Source organism: Elgaria multicarinata, chromosome 2 (assembly GCF_023053635.1).
Source record: "Elgaria multicarinata webbii isolate HBS135686 ecotype San Diego chromosome 2, rElgMul1.1.pri, whole genome shotgun sequence".
Lineage (NCBI taxonomy): Eukaryota > Metazoa > Chordata > Lepidosauria > Squamata > Anguidae > Elgaria > Elgaria multicarinata.
Window position 1 is genome coordinate 134,344,096 of NC_086172.1, and position 25,128 is coordinate 134,369,223.

Below are 25,128 nucleotides of genomic sequence, written 5' to 3' on the forward strand. Positions count from 1 at the left end.
GAGCGCGAGGGGTGGCGGTGGCGGTGGCTGCCCGCGCCGTGTACCCACTCAGCGCGATGAATCGATCACGACGCGTTGGGGGAGCAGCGCCTCAGCCGCCTCCTTCTCCCCCCTCCCTTCTCTTCCCGTGGCAGGTGCGTGAACGGTTGCCAGGATCCCCGGAGGCAGACTCAAGCCCCGGCAGATGGGCTTTTGTTTTTCTTTCCGCTTCCCGTTGCGCACGCTAGGCTGGCGCTATGAGAAGAAAGCGAGGCCGTGGTCCCCAAGCGGGGGCGCTTCGCTTTGGTGTGCCCGCTAACCTCCTCCCTTCAGCTGATTCCATCCTGATCTTTGGAATAGAGAGAGATGCAACGCTGGTCAGCAACGGTCTTCTCCTGGAGGGCTGCAGATTCGGAAGAAGAGCAGGACAACAACGCGAGAACTGGTTCACACGTATCTGGAGTGGAAGTGGGCAACAGGGGGCGGGAGTGCCAGAGTGCTCTACTGAGACCCCTCTCCCGTGCTCCACTTTCCAGTCACACGCAAATCAGTTGTTTTGCTCTTCCTCTAAAGAAGGGATGAGGGACATGTGGTCCTCCAGATGTTGTTGGAGTCTTATCTCACATCAATTCCAATCGTGCAGGACCTCTGCAGGGCCATCCCTGCAATAAATGAGGTCAGGGCTTGGTTATTCACTCTATCTGATAATAGTGAGTAATATTTAACAGTTATTTAACTCACTCTGATAGAGGCATTCATTCAGTCTTGGGATTAACTTGAGGGCCAGTATGTTTATATCTAGATATATTAATCTGGTTATTTAAGAAAAACTTAGTATTTCCCATTTTAAATATATTTTAAAACTTTTTTTTTTTAATCACAACTAACCATTTGTCTTTCTAGAACTGTTGTGGATAACTTTGACTCACCTTCTTTTCTGGTAGACTGTACATCCACAAACTCACACCACCTTGTTCTAGTCATCAATCTGATGAGGTACCTATTGAAAAGCTTGTGCCAACTTTGAGGCACAGAAGCGTGTAACGTAATATGCAGTTCAATCCTACCAATGTTTAGTCAGAAGACATATGAAGAGCCATGGTGGATCAGACCAAAGGGAAATCTAGTCCACCATTCTGTTCACACAATGGCCAATGATATACCTATGGGAAGCCCACAAGGACAAGCACAACAGCTCCCTCCTACTCATGTTCCCCAGCAAATGGTATACAGAGGAACACTGCCTTTGATACTGGAGGTAATATCTAGCCATTATGAGCCTTTTTCTCCACAAGGATAAATCTTGGTAAAATCCCACCAAGTTAAATAGGATTTACTCTCTACTAAGTGGGTTTAGGATTGCAGCCTTAATGTGGCTTTTGTTAAGAACATAAGAACAGCCATGTTGGATCAGACCAAGGGTCCATCTAATTCAGCATTCTGTTCATACAGCGCTCAGCCAGCTGTTGACAGGAAACCCACAAGCAGGACATGAGTGCAACAGCACCCTCACACCCATGTACTCTAGCAACAGGTGCACACAGGCACACTGCCTCTGTTACTGGAGGTAGCACATAGCCATCAGATCTAGTAGTCATTGATGCAAACCCATGACTAATCATTTCCCTTTTGTTCACTTTGCTAAGGCTACTATGTAACAGGTTTCAATGAATTCCCAACCCATTGTAACTAACTTTTCTGTTAAAGCTTCTACTCAGAGTGGCAAAGAGCAATTCTCTTCCAGTATTTACGGGGTTTGACTATACTGTTTAGCAAGCTTATCTGTATCACAGTCAAGGGATCAAGTAGCCATATATTGGAACATGACTGAAGCATACTTTTAAGTGTCAAACCTTAATTCAGTAAAATTAGAGCATTGTACTAGATATGGGGAAACTATTGTTTTAATCACATGGGCAACTGCAATAAAACCTATGCCCCTTGAAAGAAGGGCAGAATAAAATACAACAAAAAATTCATTCATTTAATTTATTATACTTCTATACTACCCTCTAGTCAATGTTCTCTGGGCAGTTCACACACAAAAATCAGGATTTCGTCCTGGCAAGATTAAATATCATGAAATACAAAATACCTAACATTTAAAATGTGTCCTCCCCCCAGTTGTGTACACTTAGATGTTTGGACAATTGCGCAGGGGGAAGAAGCCACTGTGACTTCTTGTGCCATACCCATCATTTGCATAATCCCCTGCGCTGGACCGCAAGGACCCACCTTGTAACCTCTTCAGCATAACATGGGTTGTAGAATGGGTACAAAGGCACTCCCACTGCCTCATGCTAGCTCGACAACACACCAACCTGCGCTGCATCACAGGGGATTATGCAAATGACAGCCACACATCTGAACTCAGTCTTAGTATGTTATGCAAACCAAGTAACTTAACCGTTGAAGGCATGGACATAATAGCTACAGTATGTACAGCCTTCCAGTCTGGATTTCTGCAATGCGTTTGATATAGGTTTGACCTTTAAAGTAGTTGCAGATATTTGTGCAGAATTCTGCAACTTGTCTCCTTTCAGAATGTACACAGCTTATTACTTATGTTCTGGCTCATCAGCAGTAGCATAACTGCATTTGGGCTGAATTCAAGATCTTAGTTTTTCCCTTTAAAGTGTTAAAAAAATGTAACCCTGTATAATTTAGGAATCCCAACATGCCATGTGTCCCTCCTGATTTGCTATAGTCACCTGATGCTTTCCTTGTTTTGTGACTTTAATGTACTGGAGCTTGGGGCACGCGTTTGTGTGAGTGTTGGTAGGCACTTTATAGTCCTAGAGATGTTCATTAAGCTCCTTGAAAGCGAACATACCTTCAAGGAAGGTTATAGAAGTGTAATTAATAAATTAACACAGCAGTATTTTTGTAGAGCCAAGCCTTTTTAGCAATAACTGGATGTCCTAACACAGAGCAGCCTTTCTTAAGGAGACACAGGTGTCTGTATTATAGTTATACATCAGATGTACAAGGACAATAAAATTTAGAACACACACAATATAGAAAAAATAAGCTTTATTGTTTTGGAAATAAGAGTGTTTAGCACTTTTATCACAAATCAAGGTATACAGAAAAGCTAAAGAAAAATCAATTTCAAGTTTAAATAATTTAGGCCCTGAACAACAAAAAGGAACAGTTTCAAATATTAGAACAGACTGATCTAAATACCTGTGCAAATGAACAGTATGGCTTTATACAGTTTGTTTGATTTCAATGACATAATCAACACACTTTTAATTTGAATCATTCAATTTGCTGTAATACATTACTCTCAAAAAATTAGAAGACTTGCAAGTTCTTTTGTTTCTCACACACCCACACCCACACCCAAAACACACACCAGCATACAACATCGAAAAGAAGACGTCCAGCAGCCCTGGAATGTTCTACCATGTATTGTGCTAGAAGCTTCCATGTGCACCACCTACAATATAGAATTGCTTACTTAGAAAAATCGGCAAATGCACTTAACATTTTATTTGATGGCCGTTTGAATCAACAAAAATACACTTCCTATTTCAGTAGTACAGGTGCTGCTAATTTTTAAAAACAGTTGCTGTTGCCATACAGGAAGTGGAGCACTGGTAACAGACACAAATTCTACAATTACTTGAGTGTTGCTAGAACTGTGGCTATATTGCAAAATTCAAGACTTGCAAGTACCTAGTATTATACCTTTTAAATGAGAACTGCACTGGCTTACAAATGCAACTTTTAAAACTTTCCGTTCTCTACAAAAGCAACTAGAAACCGATTCCTTGTAATTTTTGAAATCTGAGTTAACAATAGCTAGCAGCACTTGCAAGTCCCCCCCCCCCCACATCCAGGCAAAATATATAAACAAATACGATTAAGGAGCCACAAGATAAATGCTATCCAACAGAATGTACTTGTTCAAGTTTCAGTCACAATGTACATTTCCAATGAATTGAAGAGACCCATCTTTTTAAAAAGTACTGAAAAAAATCCTTATTTTTTCTAAAGAAATGTATGGAATAGTTTAAGACAAACAACTAACAGCCTTTGGATGCAATACTAAATAAGCAAACCTATATGCAAGACATGGCTAGGATTAGACTTTTAAATCTATAAGTCAAGAGGTTTAACAGTTGGATGAAGTTTTGCTGTGGCTATTGGGTTTTTTGGAGACCCTCTATAGCGAGCCTTTTTTCCTGCTGTTTTCCTGAGAACACATTTATCAGGTGTACCAACTGAAACTTTCCCACTTGTGTTCATTTTTACAACAGTTTTTGGTGTTTCATGGTTAGTTAGGTCCTCAAGGACAGACTTGGAATGATAATTAGTACTCTCGGTCTCTTTGCAGGTTGTACCAGGCCTGACAGCTTGCTCTAATGGATGTATGAATTGTGAAGATCTGGAGGATACAGCAAACTGATCACATGTAGACATTGGCTTGCATGTTGGCTCAGAAGACAGTGAAGATGTAGATGTATTGGATATACTTTCTGCACAGAAGGAGGACAATGCAGTTTCATAGCTCACCGATTTAGGAAGAGAAGGGCAGATTTCACCAGCTTTCATTAGTTTACAAGCAACTGACTGCTTATTAGCTTCCAAGAGAGAGTTCATCCTCCTTATAGACTGACGGACAGGGGTACGTTGGAACGTAAGTGGTGGTTTGGGTTTGCTTGCAGAGCATGGTTCATTTAATGAAAGTTTGTTGAACCAATGTATATGGTCAGCAACCTTTCCTGAAGGTGAAGTTTTCGATTTCTCATGAGTTTCCATGTGTAGGTACTGTTTGCCATTTCCATCTCCATCTTTTGGCAATTGAGGAAGAAGTTCTCCTGTCTCAAAGCATTCTTTAATCTCGCTCTCTGCATTACCATTTTTAAATTCTTTATCTTCAGTCATTCTTTCTGCAGTGAATTGCCCAGTTGATTCCAGTATCTCCTTTTGTAGAGTAACTGCGCTATCCAACTGGACATCTGGAGATGTCATTGCAATCAGTTGGTCCTCTTGTACAGATCCATCTCTTTTGCTTAAACCATGAATTGGATTATCAGTCTCAGAAGTATTTTGGAAGAGGGACCCATCAACAGCATGGCTTTGATCTGTACTGGACAGATGTTTGTCAATGGCACTTGATTTATTAGTAGAGTTCATGAACAGAGTCCCCAGCTCTGTATTTTTCACTTTCTGAGCTTTAGCTTTCAAGAGTGCTCTCTCTAGATTGACTTCTGAAGAGCATGTTGTTCCTTGTGTTAAATTGGATTTTGACGTTTCAGTTTCAAATAAGTTATGAAGGTTGCTTCCAGATTCAGAAAATGCTTTCTTAATTTGCAGTAAAGTGTTTGCAGTCAAGTCATTTTCATCCTCACAAAAAGAGGTTTGTAGTTTATTGTTATCCTGTTCAGTCCGTCCGTCTCTGGGGCTAGACTTAACAGGAATGACTGGTGGTTCTCTAGCTGTAAGAGCAGGTTCTGAAGAAAACATCTCTGCTGCAACATGGGCTGTTAATGTTGTACCAATGCTACTAGTCTTCTGAGATTCTGTGGTATTGGGGCTAGTCCAGGACATCCTGTAGCTTGCTTCGTTACAGTTTGAAATGTGCAAGTTATCCTCTGACTTGCTAATATTTTTGGAACCTTAAAAAAAGGAATATTGTTTTTAATCTCTGTAAATTAGAATGTTGCACATTAAGTCCTGTATAATATCACTGCAATTATACTCTTCCCTGGTTGCCTGCAGAGGGTAAGAACTAGCCACCAAGAGACTAAAGGTGGTCCCACCATCAAAAGAAAGATGTAGCAATCACACTACTCTGTTTTCCCTGACAATGGAGACACAACAGTGCCTGTTACATTGGTGCTCTCTGGCTCCATTTCAGGTTTCTGTAAGGAAGGGCAAAGAGATCTCAGTGTTTGGGGAGGGACCAAGATTTACAGGAAGGTTCTTGGATATATTCAAAATTAAGGAGCCAATTAAAGATCCTATTAAGAGAATCTGTTGCAGTTGCTTTTTTATACCATCTAAGAGAGAGTCCCAAGAAATAATCACTTGTGATCTGAAATACATACGTGTGCATACCTTTGTGGACTGCCCCACCCTGACCCCTAAATGTCTGTCTCACCTAGAAAAGAGAAAGTACACCTATAACAGGGCACTGTTGGCCCACAGGTAAGCACATCAGCACATTATGGCTGCTCACTCTGCAAACACATCTAGCTAGATCAGCCCAGACCATCTCATCTCCTTCTCTGTGCTAAGGATATACATAGAATCATAGAATAGCAGAGTTGGAAGGGGCCTACAAGGCCATCGAGTCCAACCCCCTGCTCAATGCAGGAATCCACCCTAAAGCATCCCTGACAGATGGTTGTCCAGCTGCCTCTTGAATGCCTCTAGTGTGGGAGAGCCCACAACCTCCCTAGGTAGCTGATTCCATTGTCGCACTGCTCTAACAGTCAGGAAGTTTTTCCTGATGTCCAGCCGGAATCTGGCTTCCTTTAACTTGAGCCCGTTATTCCGTGTCCTGCACTCTGGGAGGATTGAGAAGAGATCCTGGCCCTCCTCTGAGTGACAACTTTTAAGTATTTGAAGACTGCTATCATGTCTCCCCTCAATCAGCTGAGGAAGATCAGCCTTAATGGTGACTGCCTGTCTTATGACCAGAAGGCAGAGTCCCATGAGAACAGCCAAACATTGCAGAGATCACAAATCATTGGGAATAGGGGGTGGAGAAATGTATCCAAGTCATGAGACACTTCCTGAATAATTATTAGCAAGGCTGTCATGGAGCAGGCACAATGCTTGGCCTCCAAGGACTACATGACAATTATTTATTTATTTCAGACATTTTTATCCCACCCTTCAATCATATTCCAAGGTGCAAGAATGCAATTTAGACAGTAAAATATGCAAATGGTTGAATAAGAGAACAGCCCAAAATAGTCTGAAAGGAAAATTCAGCGACAAATTTTAAAATGTAAGAATATTCCTAGGCGCTCATACCACAGTGCAGTGTAGTGCCATGTACTGGGAACATACAAAGTATTTTAAACTCATTAAGTATGAGGCTTGCTTTCCCCGTCTTGTGAACTCAATAAAGAGGAAGATCAAGTCATGTTTAGATTTCTGTAACTCTACCAATCAATGTTTGGACCATCTCTCTTTTCAAGGGGCTGAACATCTAAACTATGGAGAACCTACATTCTTTCTCCTCAGGATTCTAACTACCTTTCCATTAGATATAGAAAACAACCTTTGACATTTTCAGCAGTAAGCCATGTTTACCTTTATTTGTTCTAAACTCACCAACACATGGGCTTAATAATCCAATTGTCTTTACAGAATCCACTCCACTTTCCATGTCTTGTTGACTTGCAAGTCGACGACCAATGTTTTCAGATCTGTTGCTAGATAGATTCTCCATTGCTGTATTCTTTTTGAATAAAAACAAACAGTTAATAGTTTATTGACTCCATGTTGTAATGCTTTTGAAATTTAAGGGAGGCATAGTTGCGCTTAGAAGCTTGCCTTTCCCCATTGCCATGGTGGTACAGAGAGACATTGAGAGTTTATGCCAGTAATAGCAACAACAACCCAATCCATTGGTCTTTGAGATACATGATCTATGGGGATAATGGCTGCGAAAGAACAGCAGTTGACAAGAGGCCGGTAGCAAGGCCTAGAGGCTATGGGAAGGGAAGAACAGCACAGGCAGGGGTACTGGGAACTGAGAAACAATAAAACAAGTGGGTGAGCTTGGGGCAGAGAAATGACTGAACAAGGATTTTCATAGGGTTAATGTATTATTTCACCAATGTTTGCCACACATACCTTCTCATATAGTGACTAGGTTTCACAACATGCTAACCCACACTAAGTGGGTTAACGTGTGGTCTAAACCCCGGAAATGTTCCGCAGGATGGCTTTTTTAACCATGCAGTGTGGCTTATTTTTCTCGAACAAATCACCCTGAGAACCCATGGTTTGTTGCTGGGTTGATCGGTGTGGGAACAAACCTCACTGCATGGTTAATAAGCCACCCTGTGTAAAAATCTCCTGTGTTCAGATAACGTGCTAACCCATGGTTGAACGAACAATCCATAATTCAACAACCCACACTGAACTACTGTGTGAACAGTGCCATAGACTGCTATAGGCTAATCAGTTAATCTGTTAACCCCTTGTTAAAGGTAACAAGCCTTCAAGAACTGACTGTAAAAGGCTTTTGCAATCAAGGGATTACAAATGAAATAGGATTGCTAGAAAGCAAGAAAGACAGTCTGGTCTGCCCTCTACTTCCTACCTTGATCCAACTGGATCAGGTATTTTTTGCATGGATAGTTCAAAATTGTTGCAACAGACTGCTTCCACTGTGAACAAAGTGGAAACTCCAGAACTGGTTCCATTATGAAGTGAAGTAAGATATGTACACCGTACCTCTTTGCTGCTCCTTCCCAGAATGAACTTTAATCGCAGTGACCTGCGTACCATCTCTTTTCGGCTAATTTTAGGAGAAAAGCAACCCGTTTTCCCAGATTCAACCCTGAAAGGAAGCAGACATAAGCTAACTGTACTGTTCTGAAGGTCTGATACTCTAATATTAAAATCAGCTCGTTTATATACAGTGAGTAAGCCCCTTAAAGTCAAACGGGACATTTTTATCTAAATAATGAGAGGTAAAATAAAAGTCTGTATAAGGTTCTACTTTAATAATTAAAAATAATAATACAACTATGAATAGACAGAAGAAATCAACTCTAGTTTTCAAAGAACCAAGGACACAGAGCTGTTCTGTCATATTTTATCTAGAAATATTAGAGATTGAGACCTATTCAGACTTCTTTAAATACCACAAAACAGAGGTAGCATTTCCCTTTCTGTTCCAGTAGTGCTGATATTTCAGCAAGCTTACCTTCGTACTTTTTTGTTGGCAATCCTTTTGCTTCTTCGACTTCCAATACTATGCAGGTGTTTTTCACTTGTGACTAAGGTAGATAGCGAACTCTGAGAAGCCTCAAGCAACATAGAAGGGCTCATTTCAAACTGAGCTATAAAACATAGGTTTACAGAAACAGGTGTTTATTTTAAAATCATCTACAGTTAAATGGTAACTTTACAGATATTGAGAAGAGCCAGAAATCTGAACTGATGAAACTGGAGACTTTAAGTAATTATCACTCTACCTGATCCAGGTGTTGAGCTGATGCTAAAAATGCTACTTGGTAGCAATTCAAGACCCAGACTGTGCCTGATAGATCGTCTTTTCTTGCTAGAGAATCCTTGACATGAATCAGCAGGATATTTACGCTTAAAATTTGGTGTAACAATCACTGGAGTCACTGATGGAAAAACTGTAAAGAAAGCAACAGCTGCAATAAAAGTCTTCAAATGGTAAGCAAAGACACAAGGTACAGTATTGTATAGTTGAAACAATTTGCAGCAGCAGTTAAGAGAAGGTCTGGAACTCAAATATTTTAAAGAAAGCATCATGTAGAGGTTAATGGAAAGTATAAGTAGTAAAGTTTTTAAATAGCAGCTGCCTGCTTCCTCTTTTAGTTAGTAATGTGAACATCCAGGAAAAAAGGCTCAGAAACGTTTTGAGAGGAAAATTATTTCCAGGGCTATAAATAAAAAAATTGGAAGTTTTGGAAAAATTGAAAGTAACATGAAATCCATTTTCTCATAAGGAATGCTTCAGTGTTTGGATGTAGCAATAAAATTATTGTTTCAGCTGCCTTTCAGTATTAGCTAATTAGGTCCAGAATAAATTAATAGGCTGAATGTCACTGACCTGTTTTGCTCGTAATAACAACGCAGAGTACGGTTGAGTATAGGTTGTTATTGAGTTGTGGGTTTTCATTATGTGCAAACCCTGCACATAACTGTGGGTTGTTAACCATGGACAGCCCAGAGTTCACAACCCAACAGAAAAATATGGGCCATATCACAACACAGCAGCTTATTGTGGGTTAATCAAGGGTTAAACAGCCAACACGTTGCCCTCAGTTAGTAATTGAGTTAAGTATGGATTGTTTAACTCTCAATTATCCCACGATGGCCAGGTTTGCTCAACACATTCAACCCCCAATCGGCGGCTGCAAATTCAAAACAATGGCCGCACAAACTACAGCTAATTCTGGGTTAATTAACCCAAGACAATCCACTGTGTTGTGCAAACCTACCCCCTGGATTCTCTTCCTGGGCTATTTGTGGTTAACAAACCAGTTAAACCATAGTGTAGGGTTGTACACGGTGGTACACTTGTGTTATTTTTACAATGGAGTGACCTACCTCATCTTAAGCTTGCAAGCTCCTCTATGGCATCAGAGAGCCTGCTGCATATCTGAGGTATCAAGTCTTCTCTGTCAGATAAACTTGCGAAGGTGGAATAAGGATGCCTTAGAATCTAAATTCCATCATTCAGCCAACTTCGAAAAAACTCAATAGTGTAAAGTATTGGAATTGTACCTTGTTCGGGTAAATTACTTAGGTGGCTTTAAAGCCTTTTGTTTGAAACAACTCCTGCTCTTTGTATAGGCTGGTAAGTACTTAAAGTCTGAATTCACAGTGCCTTTGTCCAAGTACTGTACTTGATATTTTGAGTTACATGTTGTAACTCTGCAACCACTGGGCAGCATCCAAAACTGCCTGCATGCTAGTGGATCCTGCGGCAACTGGAAACAAGCTGAAACACTCATTTGTGGAAGAGGGAAGGTCAGCAGAGCTTGCAGAAATAAGGTCACCTATGTCAATCTGGAAATTAATTTTGCCACTCATGGAGGTTCTTTTGGAAGTGCCTGTTCCTGTTGCGCTGGCAGTAGGTCCTACTAGTACAACAGAAACAGTGGGAGCACAGCAGTAATGTTGGTTTTCCTGGTGCTTTACTTATAAACATGTCATTTAAGTTCAACAGTGTATAAAACAAACTTTCTATATGCACATGGAAAATTTGTTTTATACACTGTTGAACCTAAATGATACCACTAAATTAAGGCTGCAATCCCATACATACTTATTTGACAGTAAGCTTCTATGAACTCAATAGGACTTACTTCTGAGTAAACTTATACAATTGCACTGTTAGGCTGTAATCCTAAACTCACTTACAAGTGAGCAAGTGCCAGACTTACTGATACTGCTTTCTGAGGAAACACATAGCATATGAGTACTGCAGCAAATACAGAAAATATTCCTATTTTACTATTTTGTCCCCTATTGCTTGTCCTTAAAAGAAACTATGTCCATAATTTCCAGAAACTTCTAATCAATCCTTGAAAAGCATTTAAAGCCATGCACCATTTGCAATAAGAGGGAAGCTCTCATTGGGAAATTTAGGGGAAGAGTAATGTTTCTGAAGAAGCATTTATCCAAGCTAAGACAGCTGAATACTACACCAATGGCACCCAAGCTTTGGTATGCAGCAACAAAACGCAGCCCAGTTTCTAACTTTAGAATCCAGTCCTTTAGTATCAATGCAACAGCAAGCCTAAGGAAGAATGCAAGCAGTATTACAGACTTGCTTATATATCTCCTACATGCTATAAGGTAGCCTGTTATGATGCACAAAGCCTGAGGACATGGTATGCAGTGCTACATGCAAATGCACCATACCTACCATGTCTTTCTCTCTGAGGGGTAGTGGAGGGTGTTCTGCTAGATTTAAGTTTATTCAGAGCTCCACTAACCATATCTGAAATTGAAGACATACCAAGCAATGAAGCTTAAAAGGAACCTTAACTTGTTCCATTTCTGATTTTTTATTATTATTATAAAAAGGAGAAAGGATGGCTTCTTAGTAATACATCAATTTTTATCTCTGAGACGAAAGTCAATTTGGCAAAACAATGTAGACGTGATCCTTAGAAAATTACTGGGGCTGTTTGGACAATCACAAGGATAAAAAAAATCCATCATAGCTTCTGCCGGCATGTGGACATCAGTTGCGTAATTCCTGGCACTGCAGTGTGGGTGGCTTCGTACCCACCCTACAACGCCTACTGCAAGCTGTGAGTTGTAGGGAGATATGAAGCCACCTTTGCTGTGCCACGTTCAAACAACATGCCAATCCGCAATGCATCACGAAGAATTATGCAAATGATGGTCACATATGTGAGGGGAGAAGCTACAGCGGGTTCTTTTATCCCGGTGATGGTTCAAACTCAGTCACTGTTTCAGCACGACTACATTCCAGTTGTGCTGATGGAACTATGGTGATCCGTGTAAGATCTGTGTAAGATATCTGCAAGTGTTGAATTGACACAGATGTATTTATGCAAGGCCCTCCCTCCTGGTTTAATATATGCCATCCCCATGAGTTAGAAAATGGCAGTAGTAAGGAAGACTTCACTAAAATCTCTAGCCATTTGGTTTTTTAAAAAAATATTCCATCAGGAGATGCACAGTATTATGACACCTTTTAACAAGCCCCCTTTGCTTATTTTTGTGAAAGTAGTTAGAAAATCTAATCTTCTTAAGCCCCCACCCTTCACTCTAACCACCAAGGCAATAAAATGGGTTAAACTGACCCATTTTTTTAAAAAAAATCCATTTCTTGTTACAGCAATTTGAGATCCCAACAAAAATAGGCAAGAAGTTTTCACACAGTTCAATACTATTCAAAAAAGAATGATTTAAACACAACTTCAGGGAAAAGCAAAACATATAATAAGCAAGCTGGACATATCAGCTAGTATACAAAACTCAGATATGGAAATTCAGACTTAGAACCATTTCTGGTACAATAGTTCACTATTCTCAAGATTTACAAGCAAATTTGAGACAGCTGTCCACTCTTAAAAGAATTTGTGAAGAACGAGCACACATACTTACCATCTACTTGCAGTAGCAAAACCTTAAATACATTACTCTTAGATATGCAGACTGTAGTGTCCAGTATGTTAGAAAATTATGTCAGTAAAGTGACATAGTTCAGGGTTCAAAGTCAACTAACTCTCTTATGATCTATTGCTAAATAATCAAATTGCATTAGTTGCCCCAGGGAGGATACAGGAATCTGTTATCATTCATTAGATAACTGAACTGAGGATTGACATTATGTTACTTTCAAAGAAGTTGAGCATCCACCGGTCATACAGAAATATTTAGAACTAGTTGGATGTTTTGGTCTGATAAAGTAGATCAAAAAGCACTTTGACAAAGAGAATCTAAGTTACAGTAAAAATAGATTTAACTGAACAAATTTAAAATCGTCATTCTAAATATGCATATATAAGTTAAGCAAATGCACATAGCATAGTATTTTTTTTAAAAAAAATCAAGCATTCTTATCACCAATGTTTAATATAAGCACACTTCATTTTGTTATAGTTTAGCCATTTGAAAAGCTCATTTTCTGCTGACATATCAATCTAGCAGACCACCACCCCTTATTTATACCCAGCTGACGTTTGAGGATGTCGAAGAAGGCCTTGCTGGTCATTCCAAAACCAACGAAATGCCCACAAAATACCTTCTTGGTAGCGGCGCCCTTCCCCATGCAGCTCGGGAGGCAGACAACATGGCATGTTTCAAACATCTCCTGAAAACGTACTTGTTCACTCAGGCTTCCCTTGGCTTGTAACTTAGTTAATTATGCTGCTCCATCTTACTCCTACCCAGTTGAATTTTAAGATGCCTTTTAATAATATGCTGCTTTTAATAATGTATTAGTTTAAAATGTTTTAATCAATTATATGTAATTTATGGTGTTTGCATTTGTGTTGTACCCCGCCTCAATCCAGAGGGAGAGGCGAGTAACAAATAAATATATTATTATTATTATTATTACCCATTGCATTGTTCTGTATTGTAATCGGAATTATTTTAATGTATGTGAACTGCTTAGGGATATTATATTAAACGGTATAGAAGTAGCACACATAAGAGCCATGTTTTCCTTTTTTAAAAAAAACACAAGCACTTACAGGGGGAAATGTACTCACCTCCTATGCTCCGACCTCTATTTCTTGTATGTTCACCAGGAGTTGCAATCTCACTTTCTTCATAGTCTTGTAGTTTAGGAGTAGTGACAGGATCATCAATACCAAGCATAGCAGGTATCTTTTCCAGGATCAACTTTGGTACATGTCCTGAATTAGGGAACAATTATTATGTGCATGATTCAAATAGTATAACTACAGAAATACCCCAAGTCATGTCCCTGAACACCAGCTTACCTATTTCTTCTGCATGATCAATAAGTGTCTGCAGAACTGCAGCCTGTAAACGAAGTTTCCTCTCTGTATGAGCTGACATTTTGTCTGGTTCACTCGATTGCAAGAGATTTGGAGCAAAAATTACTGCCAAGTTATTACTGTCCATTTTGTTCTCTGCAGATCTGGGGGGAGGGGGAGAGCGATACAAAAATAGGTCAGTGTCAGAAGTTTCATATTATTTATCTAGTCTTAATTGATAATTTTAGATTAATTCAGTTATAATTTCTATTGCTAATCAGCACTACATTTGAAGAGCTCTTGTTCACAGGTTAGCTAATGTAGCTCTTCTGCAACCAGCTTAGCACAAAAGACTACACGAGATTCTATTTTCTCAAGCTTGCTGCTATTTTGGGCAAGGAGGTGAACGGCTTCAAGAGCAGATACACTCTTGAAGAGTCTATCAAGGGCCTGGGTGGGTGCAGCTAGAGGAGCTCCTTCGTTATGCTAGTGTCAGCTACATTAAGACCAGCAAGCCATGCAGAAGCCAATTAGGAAGAACATGGTATAGATGGCAATGTTTAATTATTTCTGTTTATGGGCATTGGATTGGGGAGTGGGATGTTTATTTATTTATTTATTACATTTCTATACTGCCCAATAGCCGAAGCTCTCTGGGCGGTTCACAAAAATTAAAATCACAGTAAAACAATCAACAGGTTAAAAGCACAAATACACAATACAATATAAAAAGCACAACCAGAATAAAAACCACACAGCAAAATTGATATAAAATTAAAATACAGAGTTAAAACAATAAAATTTAAATTTAAGTTAAAATTAAGTGTTAAAATACTAGGAGAATAAAAAGGTCTTCAGCTGGCGACGAAAGGGTTTTTTATTGCATTTTTATACCTCCCAATAGCCAAAGCTCTGTTTTAACATTCCCAGTCTGGTTAGCGGGGTTCAGGAAAGTATTGGGGTAGGTAGGATAAAAGTGCTATGGGGGGGAATTCTGAGTGAGAGGACAGAAATACAAGGATACAGTCCAATTTATAGTCATTAAATCTATTATTAGTTTTCTTTGATGAAGACCTGCATTTTATACAAACTTTCTGGCGTGCTTTAACAAACAGGGTTTCTAAAGCACTGGCTGTGGTATGCCTCACTTTTGTTGTTATAAGTGCAATGAAACCCATGTAAGAGTGAAAACATGAAATTTAGAAGGCCTTGGTTGGGATTCTAGAGAACTCCCCTACGTGAGACACATTGGTGTGGGAACAGATGGAAGAGAGGTGTGCAGATTGTATATTTTGAATTGTTTTTCGTTATTGGTGTATTTATGTTATGGTTACGTGCTGTGAGCCTCTTGGATGAGATAAAAAACCTATTGCTAAATAAAATAAAAGACAAGAAGCCAAAGAGCATGTACAGCATGTTGTAGGAGAAAATGCTTGCAGTTGTAGCTCAATGGTAGTGAAGTGGAATGGAGCAATTTTTGATACTATATTTTCAACACATTGCTAAATATGAGTTGATATATAATGTTCATAAGCAATGTAATGCATAGGTATCAACGCACTGTCAAATTGGGAACTTCAGAGTTGTAATCAGCACAGTACAGTAATCTTTATTGTTCTAATAAATTAACTTTTTCAGCTGTCTTTGAAAGTGCTAAAATTAGTACGTCAACAGCTTTTCTGTGCCTTCATTTTGTCTTTAAGTGCAAAATATTTAAGGAACTGTACACTATTTGTCATGTATTTATATATTCACAAGTATTCCAATAAAATACATTTCCAAGTATAACTTAATATAAACCATATTAAAAGCGCTTCACTGGTCCCCTCTCCCTAATCAAATTTTGGGGCTATTGGAAAAAAGATTTATACAACATGTACTTTACATCATGTTAATTTTACAAGTAAGAAAATGTTAAATCAGATCCCAATTGAGCCAAAGTGTCAGAAATGTTTGCAATGTAATTTTTCCAAGGGTACCCACATCCACTATATAATTCTCACAACCATGGTGGTTCTCTTCCAGGGGGCTGATCACAAGCACAACACCAATGATATCCCCAACTTACCTTAGAGACACTTTCTTGAGAAACTTGAAAAAATATCTGAGTGTATCAGTTGCCCTGTCATTCATAAGACATGAGAGTAGCAGTGTTGCAGAATTCTTCTCCTCACTACACAGCTGTTGAGCCTTGATGAGAGCTTCGTGCAGGTCACTTGGGAGGATGGGCTCTGGCAGTTCTCTGAAGAACTGCTTCAGGAGGCCTGCAACATCACATGGCTGTGCAGTAGACAGGCAGTTTTCACCTAGGTCCAATTTACTCTAGCAGAAAAGCAAAAGCAGACATTGTCATTGTAAGCCAAAGTCACACTGAAAGAAACACCTGGAAAAAACAATATGCTTAAGGGAAGACAATACAGACTTTTGAAAGAAGCTCCAATCTGTTGAGATATTTAAAGGCGTACCTGCATAAACCATGTAAACAATTCAATTGGCTTTGTAAGAGGTTTGTGGGCAGAGCATATTTTATCTTTACTTTCTGTACAAAATGCGAGGAAATAGTAGTACTGTACCTTTAATGTCTTTAAGCGAACAAATGATCCAGACTTTCTGAACAGCCCTTCAGTATGAATGTGTTCTTCCAAGTATTTACAAGCCTCAACTAAAAAGCTGAAGGTAAAAAGAATCAAAGGGTCTGGTATTAAGAATTCAGTCTTTGCAAACTGAAATACCACACAGTGACACATTTAATGAGCCAACATGATCTTCAGATTGCAAATGGTAAGCATATTTAAATACAAAATTTGATCATCTGCCCTCAGCTTCTGGGCAACAAAGTGGCTTTTGATCAGTCAAAAAGACTAAGCCTACAGCTTACCTGCTTATCATTGTTAACTTGGCAAAAGCAAAAAAAGCTACACTTTCCCCCAAGACATCTACTGCCTTTTCTCCTTATCATCTCCACTGCTACGTAATTTCAATATTGTACTACTAGAAAGGCACAAGTTCTCCTCTCTACCAAGATGCTATTGTATGCCCATGCTTGGACCAGTAGACAGTGTCCCAATCTCCTTCTCCTTCGTCAAGATGAACAAGAGCCACCTTTCCCCACCCCAAACTTGGTGTGTGTTTGAGAGGGGGTTCAGGAGCTGAATGAGGATATTACTCTCTCCCAGGTTTACTGCACATTCCTACCAAAATAAAATGCACAACCCAAAATTAAAGTCAGCATATTTGTGAAGAGAAGATCCTAATTATGTTGAATGTTTACTATACTACATGCTTTACCTACCAAGGTATACTTCCATATTCAGGCACAGCCTGATGAGGTAATTCATGAAGAGGTATTCCAAAGATTTTGCCCTAAGAAAAACACAACATTTAAATATGACACTTCAGAAAAATACACTTTTAATAAGCATCAAAAAGAAATCAAAAACTGAAAAACAAAAAGAAATTGAGTTGTCCTTAAATATTCAATGCAGGCCTCCTAAATAGCTTGCGTCACACAGCAGTAGCGCCTTGAATTCTAAGGGTGCAACCCTATTGTGATTATTGCAAGCCTCCAATCTTGGAAACTTACAATCGTCATATACCAGCCGGGAAGAGCAGCAGAAGTGATCTTTGCCTCCTAGTCTTCCTGTCCTGAATTTTTGCTAGATGAGCTTTTTTTGCCCGTCTAGCAAAATTGTTTCGGAGGAAGAGAGGAGGCTGGGGAGGTTCCAGGATAGCTCATACCCTGGCTTCTACAATCTCCCACCAAAATGTCCCCTTTTCAGACAAAGCAGTTCTTTTCACACTGGCTGTGAGGAGAGGGAGGGGGTAGAGCTCAGATATAGCTGGGAATCTGAACTATCCTATTGCCCCTCAGATGCTATCTAGGGGCCATAGGATGATCCCCAAACTGGTACAGTGTGGTGCACATTTTGTAGTCAACTGCTTGCTTCATAAGATGAAAAAAATACTTTTGTGTTTTTTGACCCCAATAAACTACAGATACCATTCTTATCTAATCACAATTCCCTATCCTTAGATATATGCATCCCTTCTCATTTAAGATTTTATCTTTACCCCCAAGAGTTGTGCAATATCTCTACCTCTACTCTGCCTCAGTTTTGTCACAAACAGTTGCAGAAGTTCTTGTATTTATATGATACATGCCATCTATAAGGGCTTACTGAGTTTCTCTCACTTTAGCAGCCTCAAGAACCTTCTATTTGTTCTTTAAAGTTGAGTTAAAAAAACATAGCAGGGAATAGGTTTAGGAGTTACTTCAAGCATATACCTATGCAGGTTTAGAAAGAAGTCCTACAACGTTTCCCATGCTGGCTGGGAAATACTGGGAATTGTGGAGCTTTTTTCTGTCAAAACTTGCATAGGACAGCGCCCTTAAAGAGAAACTGTGACTGATGAACATAGACCATTTTTGTTTTGTTTTTTGCATGAGCTTTCCTTCAAGTAGTTCTTAACTCAAAAATCGTGGGTTTTTTAAAACATGAAACCCAACGTCCGTGCAAAAGGCCTCTCTCATCCCCACTGAGGCTCCCAAAACCAAAAATTTGCTCTGGAGGATCCTACAACTAACGTGGATCTCAAGTATTAAAAGAAGTGAAGGGAACATTGAACTAGTCCAATGGCTCAACTCGGGATAAAACAGTTCCCCATGTTGTCAAGAAGATGAGGCTGAAGTTGCCCCACTGGTTTCCAATCCCGTATTACCCACAGCTACAGGAGCGATGTTAATAAGGACCTGAAGTTTGTACACTACTACAAGCCTCGGAGCTGCTTCTGCACCGCCACTCCAAGTCACAGACTCCTATCAGGCAACCAAGGGCGCAGTCGTAGGTATGTATAGACAAAAAAAGTCCTACAACTCCCAGCATGCCCCAGCTAGCCTCGCTGGCTGGGGCATGCTGGGAGTTGTATGCTTGTTTAGACAGGGAGGGGGGGAGTCCTACGATTGCCCCTATCTCTTCTCAGCTCTGAACTTTGTTTTTGTTCTTCAGTCTCCTCACGAAGTGGAGCGGGGGGGGGGGGCGCTACGTAGGAGTCCCGCTTCTAGGGCTGCCTCATGCCTCCTAGCAGGCGGCGAACGGAAAACATGGGAAGAATCCCGCCATGGTGGGGTGGGGAGGGGGAGAGACGCACACAACAAGGCTACGAAAAGCCGCAGGGCTGCTCCTTGCCTACTCACGCTCGTATTCGCGTATTTCCAAGTTAACCTGCCCGTGTTGCTTCCACTCATTGCCCGCCTCCCACTCACCCACCCAAAGCCGGGCTGGGCCTCCTCCTCCTCTCGACTCACCCCTCCATTCCCAGCCGCTGCCGACCGCGACGGTTTCCCTTTCGCCGCTCGGTTCTTGATCTTGATCCCGTAGGCAGCCCGGAGCTCCTGCTGCACCGCCAGCTGCGCCAGCCTTCTCCCACGGCTCTCTGTGGCCGCCATCGCCGCCGCCCCTTTCACTGCCCGCTCGTCATCCTCGCGCTCCGCCGCCTCACATCAAGTCAAACTGAGCGCCTCCCCTTTCTTCCTCTCCGATTGGCTCGCTCCCTTGTTCGAAATCTCAGGACCCCTTACGCCCACCAACGGCTGACGTGCGGACGTGCCTTCAGGGACGCCTGAAATTTAATCCCATGACCCTTGCCCGCCATCGCAACACCTAGAACAATGAAAATGGGAGAAGTGGCGTCACCGTCGCCTCTATTTCTAATGCAGATCCTACAGGATAAGCGTTAATTAAATCAGGCGTCTGTTGTAATCACCTAAGGCGCTCTCGCACTTGAAGCAAAACAAAACATAGACACAAAAAGTCAAAACCGACTATCCTTTGCTTTGGGAACCATTTACTTTTGATACCATGGTTCCCCCCTGCCCGGTTAGCAGGGTAAAAGTGGGGTGCGGGGATGAGACGTCTAAGCATTATTGCAGTTCTGATTTGGTAACAGTACGGCCTTGCGCCTTTCTCCCTTCCATTTTTCAAAAAATAATAATTTAAAAATAGAAGCACTTTTCACGGTTTCCTTTACTAATGTGGGAAAAATGATATTGGGGGGCGTGTGTGGTTAATATGTTCTGCTCTGATGGCGTAATTCAGGTGCGTATTGCAGAACGAGGATATCAGGGCTGACATGAGGCTGAGTGAGGCTTACAACTCTATCAAAACCCTATTTGACTGTGTTGATGTTTTGTCACTTTTAATATTTTAACTGCTTTTAAGTATTTTATGGCTGTAAGCCGCCTTGGGAAGACTTCTGCCCTGAAAAGCAGCCAAGAAAAGTTTTAAATAAATAAAATAAAAACTGACTCCCAGTTATTTAACAATAGCAGCAAGAAAATTGCGCCAACTTCCCTAAATTATACTGCTTATTCAGGAGTTGATTTTTGTATGTTAGAGCCATGAGTTCATTGAATTCTGATACTCAGAATTCTGGGCTCAAAATTATTTAATTCTAAATATGTGTCTTTTGCACCAGGCTTCATTTGGTGGGTCATGGGATAAAATCCAACGTAAGTCCTACTTAGAGTAAATCCATTGAAATTTAAGTTTGTCATAACTAACTTAAGTCCCACTAATTTCAATGGGTTTACTCTTAAGTAGAATTTATTATGGCTTTTACCCTTGGACTGCTGTGGGGACAGGGCAGAAATGAGGTAGATCCAATAATCGTTTCCATTCCTGGCTGGTCCACACGGATGCTTTGCCCCTGGATTGCTTCGGAGTGGCAACAGGTGATCTACATGACGCAGCTGCCACCCCATAGTAAAGCCCCAAAGCTCCGCACTAAAGAAGTCGGGGACTTACCCTGACTTTTTAAGATTGGAGTTTAGAAAAAATAAATAAAATTTAAAGGGGGGTTGGAAATCCCACCAGGGAGAGATCACCCCATTCCTCCCCCTTGTTCCCCCCCCCCCGTTATCCTTCGCATTTACAGCTAAACAAACAAACAAAACACATCAGCCCCATTTTCCCCTTAACCCCACTAACCAGAGAAGAGGGGGAACGGATGCTCTCAGGCGCTCCTGGACCGGCCTTGTGGGTGCTCAGGTGGGTGGGCTCAGCGGTGTTGGTGCTGGAAAGCCCTCAACTGCGCTCCTTCCCATGTAGACGCTGGGAAGGAGCGTCCATGTAGCTGTGCCCCGGCTCGCGCTGCTGGGCACAGTGTTACCGAAGTCATATAAGACAAGGGCCTGGACTGGATAGGCCTTTGGTCTGATCTAGTATGGCTTTTCTTATGTTAATGGTGAAATAGGTCTCCTACTACACAGTACATACATCAAGAAACAGATACATATAATGGATATTCAACATGAATTTATTGTGCTGTTTTTGGTTCTGACAGTGCAATCCCAGACATGTCTACTCAGAAGTTAGCCCCATTGAAACAGGACTTACTTCCAGGATAATTTCTACAGGACTGCAACTTAAACATCATGTAGTACTGAAAACAAATGATACAACAAGAACAATCCTCCTCCATACAAAAGACATATCACTTACAACAACCATAAACCTAGTTAAATTGCAGCATCAGTGGAATGAAAAAAATGGTTGTGCTCCATCTACTTGCATTCAAACATGTTTACCTTTTACCCCTCAAAAATTAGAGATAGCAACTAAAAAAAAAGCAACTTGGGGATCTGTAATATTCCAGTGTTTCATACTGGATGTGGGTTAATGTCTGACAAGAAATAGAAAGGCCGGCTGGCTCAACTTAGTGCCAAGTGCTTTTATTCAGCCGTTGTCCTGCCTTCTTCCTGCTTTCTTCATGGAATCTTTCAGGGGGTCCAGACATCATCTTCCACTTGTAACTTTTCCATGTTTCCCCACCACTTCCATCTTTTTTTCTTACTGCAAAAAAACTGTTAAAAAGGAAAAGCAGAATAGCTGCATAATGCCTTCTAACTTGTAGCACCAAGGGGAACAACCATACATAGAATTTCTTTCTCTATAATACTTGCGTGCTGCTTGATATGACAAAATTTCTAAGCAGTTTTACATGCCAGTGAAAAAATCATTATTAAAATACTCAGTTAATAAACAATTACCAGTACAATAAAAATAAATAAATAAATGACAATTTTTTAAACAGCAATCAAATGAAGCAGCATCATGGTATCAATTACAAACTAGGGAATGGAATTTACTTCCGAGCAAATATATCACCCCAGCTCAATAATGAGGTTTGACTTGCAGACTGGTTTCATATATATGGCCATAATGTTAAATGATGCAATGCTTCTTATGTCTCAAATATGGCTTGTTAAAACAATGAAGACTACTAATCTGTTGAAGTACCTCTCTGAACGAGAGCCTTGGCGGGGTCCTAATATGAATCATCAGAAGGTATTGAGCAACTATTCCAGCTTTTCTTCATGAATGGATTTTCCACAGTAATTGAAAAAGATGGAAGGAGAGGTGGAAAAATATGGGAGAGTAACGACTGGAAGATGGTGTTTGTCTCGACCCCCTGATACATGAATGAGGCAGGGCCATGGTGCAATAAATGCCCTGTTTGCAAGCATGTTTGCTTGTCCTTAAGGAAATAATTAGTCTGACACCACCACAGGAGTGGTTTTATGTGTGTACCATGTACACACCCATTCATTTTCTTAGGAACAAAGCAAAACAAAACTGTATTTGTGTGTGAATGTGTGAACATAACAAGCAGAAGGAAAACCAAGCTTATTTAAAGCGCAATCCTCCCTTATGGGAGAAGGAGACATTTTTCTCCTTCTCCCATAATACTAGAACCCAAGGTCCTGTCATCCCATGAAGCTGATTGGTGGGTGATTCAGGACAGGTAAAAGGGAGAACTCCTTCACATAGCACTTAGTTTAACTATGGAATTCACTATCACAAGATGTGGTGATGGCCACCAATTTGGATGGCTTTAATAGGGGGTTGGATAAATTCTTGGAGGAGAAGGCTATCAATGGCTACTAGCCCTGATGGCTATGTGCTACCTCCAGTATTAGAGGCAGTAGTCCTATATACTCCAGTTGCTGGGGAACATGGGTGGGAGGGTGCTGGTGCACCATGTCCTGCCTTGTTGGTCCCTGGTCAACAGTTGGTTGGCTACTGTGTGAACAGAGTGCTGGGCTTTCTATCTAAACAGGCTTACAATCATACCCTTAATATGATTTATCCTAAACACACTTTCTTGGGAAGAACCCACACTGAACACAGTGGGAATGACTTCTGAGTAAACATGCAGAGAATTGGACTTTAAGTGGGATTGTGCCAGTCTAAGTGGCTATATAACAGCCATGCACAACACCTTTGTGCAGCAAAATATGGAAATACATCAAAAATGGTTTTCAGAACTCCCTTGGGGATTTTAAAAGAACTAGAGCAAAAGATTACAATTAGCTAGCCATGACTTGTTACACTGCCAGTATAGCCTAGCATTCTATACCATTGTTTCTACTGTTTATTGCAAAGTGGGCTACATAACACAAGGGGGAGCCCTTGTCCGAGACACTGAAATCCTCTTCCTGCTCTTCTAGTGTTGGCAACATTATTTTGTATCATATTTTATATAATCAATTGCCGTTTTCTGCCTTTTGTTTACCTTGAACGCTTAGTCACTGCAACTTCAATTTCAAAGGGCCCACATAAGAGCCTTAGTTTATACATTTGACATGCTACATCTTATCAAGTAAAAAGTATGGGGGGTTTCAATGTTTCTTCTGGTACTCAGTTGTTATTCCTTTTGTTTTAAACAAATAAATGGATTTTTCAGGTAAAAAATCCTAAGTAGGTCTACTCAGATACAAATCCTATTGTATTCAATGGGACTTGCACTTAGGTAAGTGTGCATCTAGGACTGTAACCTTATATCTATTTCCCTGTAGTGGGTTTAACCACACAGCTCCTTTTCCTTTCTGCGGTTGCATGTGTGTGTAAGAAGATCACTAACCTACCGTTTCTAAGCAGGTACTAATGATTGTTATCATGATTTCTGCAAAGGAGTGAGAGATTGGTCATATGAATATCTCATCAAAAACAGCCCTTCATTTTGGTACTTAAAAATAAAATAAAATCAGGCCATATGGCAGATTAAGCCCAATGCAGAAAGACATGCTTTTTTCAGGACACTATTTTAATTGAAGTGCCATCATGGTGTCTTTTCATTTCTCTATCCTTTATGTCTAGCAGGCTTTTGAGAGCTCCAGCTGAATTGTCCTTTGAAGGTGCACAAAGAACCATTTAGCACTTGCAACAACGCAACCTCTTCAGGGAGGCGGTTTTCTGCTGTTCAGCACAGTGAATACAGCCCTATACATTAGCTATGACAAGCTGAGGAAACCACCGCACCTAAAGTTTACTTCCTGTTTAAAAACCATGAGCTAACTGCAGAGCAAACATTAAATGAGGTGTTGTTGTTTTTTAAAAGGTTGTGCTAGTGCAGCAGCTATGTTCAAACTCATTTCAGGTAGACAGGATATATAAAAAATCTTTTGCACATTAACTGAAAGATCTCTCTTTCCTGTTGGGGACAATGCTGCTGCACATTGGGAGAAAAATCAGTTTGACCAAAGATGATAGTAGGTCAAAAGAAAAATAATGATCGTTCTGTCCACTCTATGAAGAATCTGTATCTCCAAGCTTAGGGTGCTTCCAGACATGGCTTTTATTCTGCAATTGCCCTACCTCATTCACAGAATGTTATTGATGGGAAATCAAAAGGACAATGTCTTCCATTTGTAACCTTCTCGTGTTTTCCCAGAGTGGCTTCTGTATTCTTTACTTTACACACACACACACCTGTTCAGGAGGTAAAAACAGGATAGTTGCACAATGTCTTTTGATTGGTAGTGCTTGGAGATGTCCATCTAGTAGCATGCACAGTTTCTACTAGAACCTGACTTCCTTTTTCTTTAATGTAAGTTTTATGTGTTTTAGAACATTGAGAGAAGCAATTAAAGACTTAAACATGGGGAATTGTTGACAACATGGTCCCAGTGCACAACCCACCCCCACCC

At 40.5% G+C, this 25,128-nt stretch overlaps 1 protein-coding gene across 2 annotated transcripts; it reads right to left on the reverse strand.

Moving 5' to 3' along the window:
• Nucleotides 1–3,342: 3,342 nt before the first annotated feature.
• On the reverse strand, nt 3,343–19,499 carry ARHGAP11A (Rho GTPase activating protein 11A). 2 transcript variants are annotated; one of them, XM_063117746.1, is made up of 12 exons: nt 19,447–19,499; nt 17,434–17,504; nt 16,715–16,811; nt 16,210–16,463; nt 14,145–14,305; nt 13,911–14,057; nt 11,585–11,659; nt 9,153–9,320; nt 8,882–9,017; nt 8,407–8,512; nt 7,276–7,402; nt 3,343–5,606 (listed from the first exon to the last, which is right to left on the reverse strand). In XM_063117746.1, the coding sequence occupies exons 4-12, from the start codon at nt 16,272–16,274 to the stop codon at nt 4,084–4,086; spliced, it is 2,508 nt and encodes an 835-aa protein (XP_062973816.1). In that variant the 5' UTR covers nt 16,275–16,463; nt 16,715–16,811; nt 17,434–17,504; nt 19,447–19,499; the 3' UTR covers nt 3,343–4,083. The 2 variants fall into 2 exon arrangements, with proteins under 2 accessions (XP_062973816.1, XP_062973817.1); XM_063117747.1 differs by lacking the exon at nt 11,585–11,659 and having other exon boundaries at nt 19,447–19,478.
• Nucleotides 19,500–25,128: the final 5,629 nt, after the last annotated feature.

What these genes read in the sequence shown, in the direction of transcription:
- ARHGAP11A (XM_063117746.1), bottom strand. Translation starts at nt 16,274, where the DNA reads ATGAATGACAGGGCAACTGATACACTCAGATATTTTTTCAAGTTTCTC. An exon ending in CCCTCAGAGAGAAAGACATG is followed by an intron (nt 9,321 to 11,584) that starts GTAGGTATGGTG and finishes CTTTCTTTACAG; the next exon opens with TTTTTCCATCAGTGACTCCA. An exon ending in CAGCTCAACACCTGGATCAG is followed by an intron (nt 9,018 to 9,152) that starts GTAGAGTGATAA and finishes TATGTTTTATAG; the next exon opens with CTCAGTTTGAAATGAGCCCT.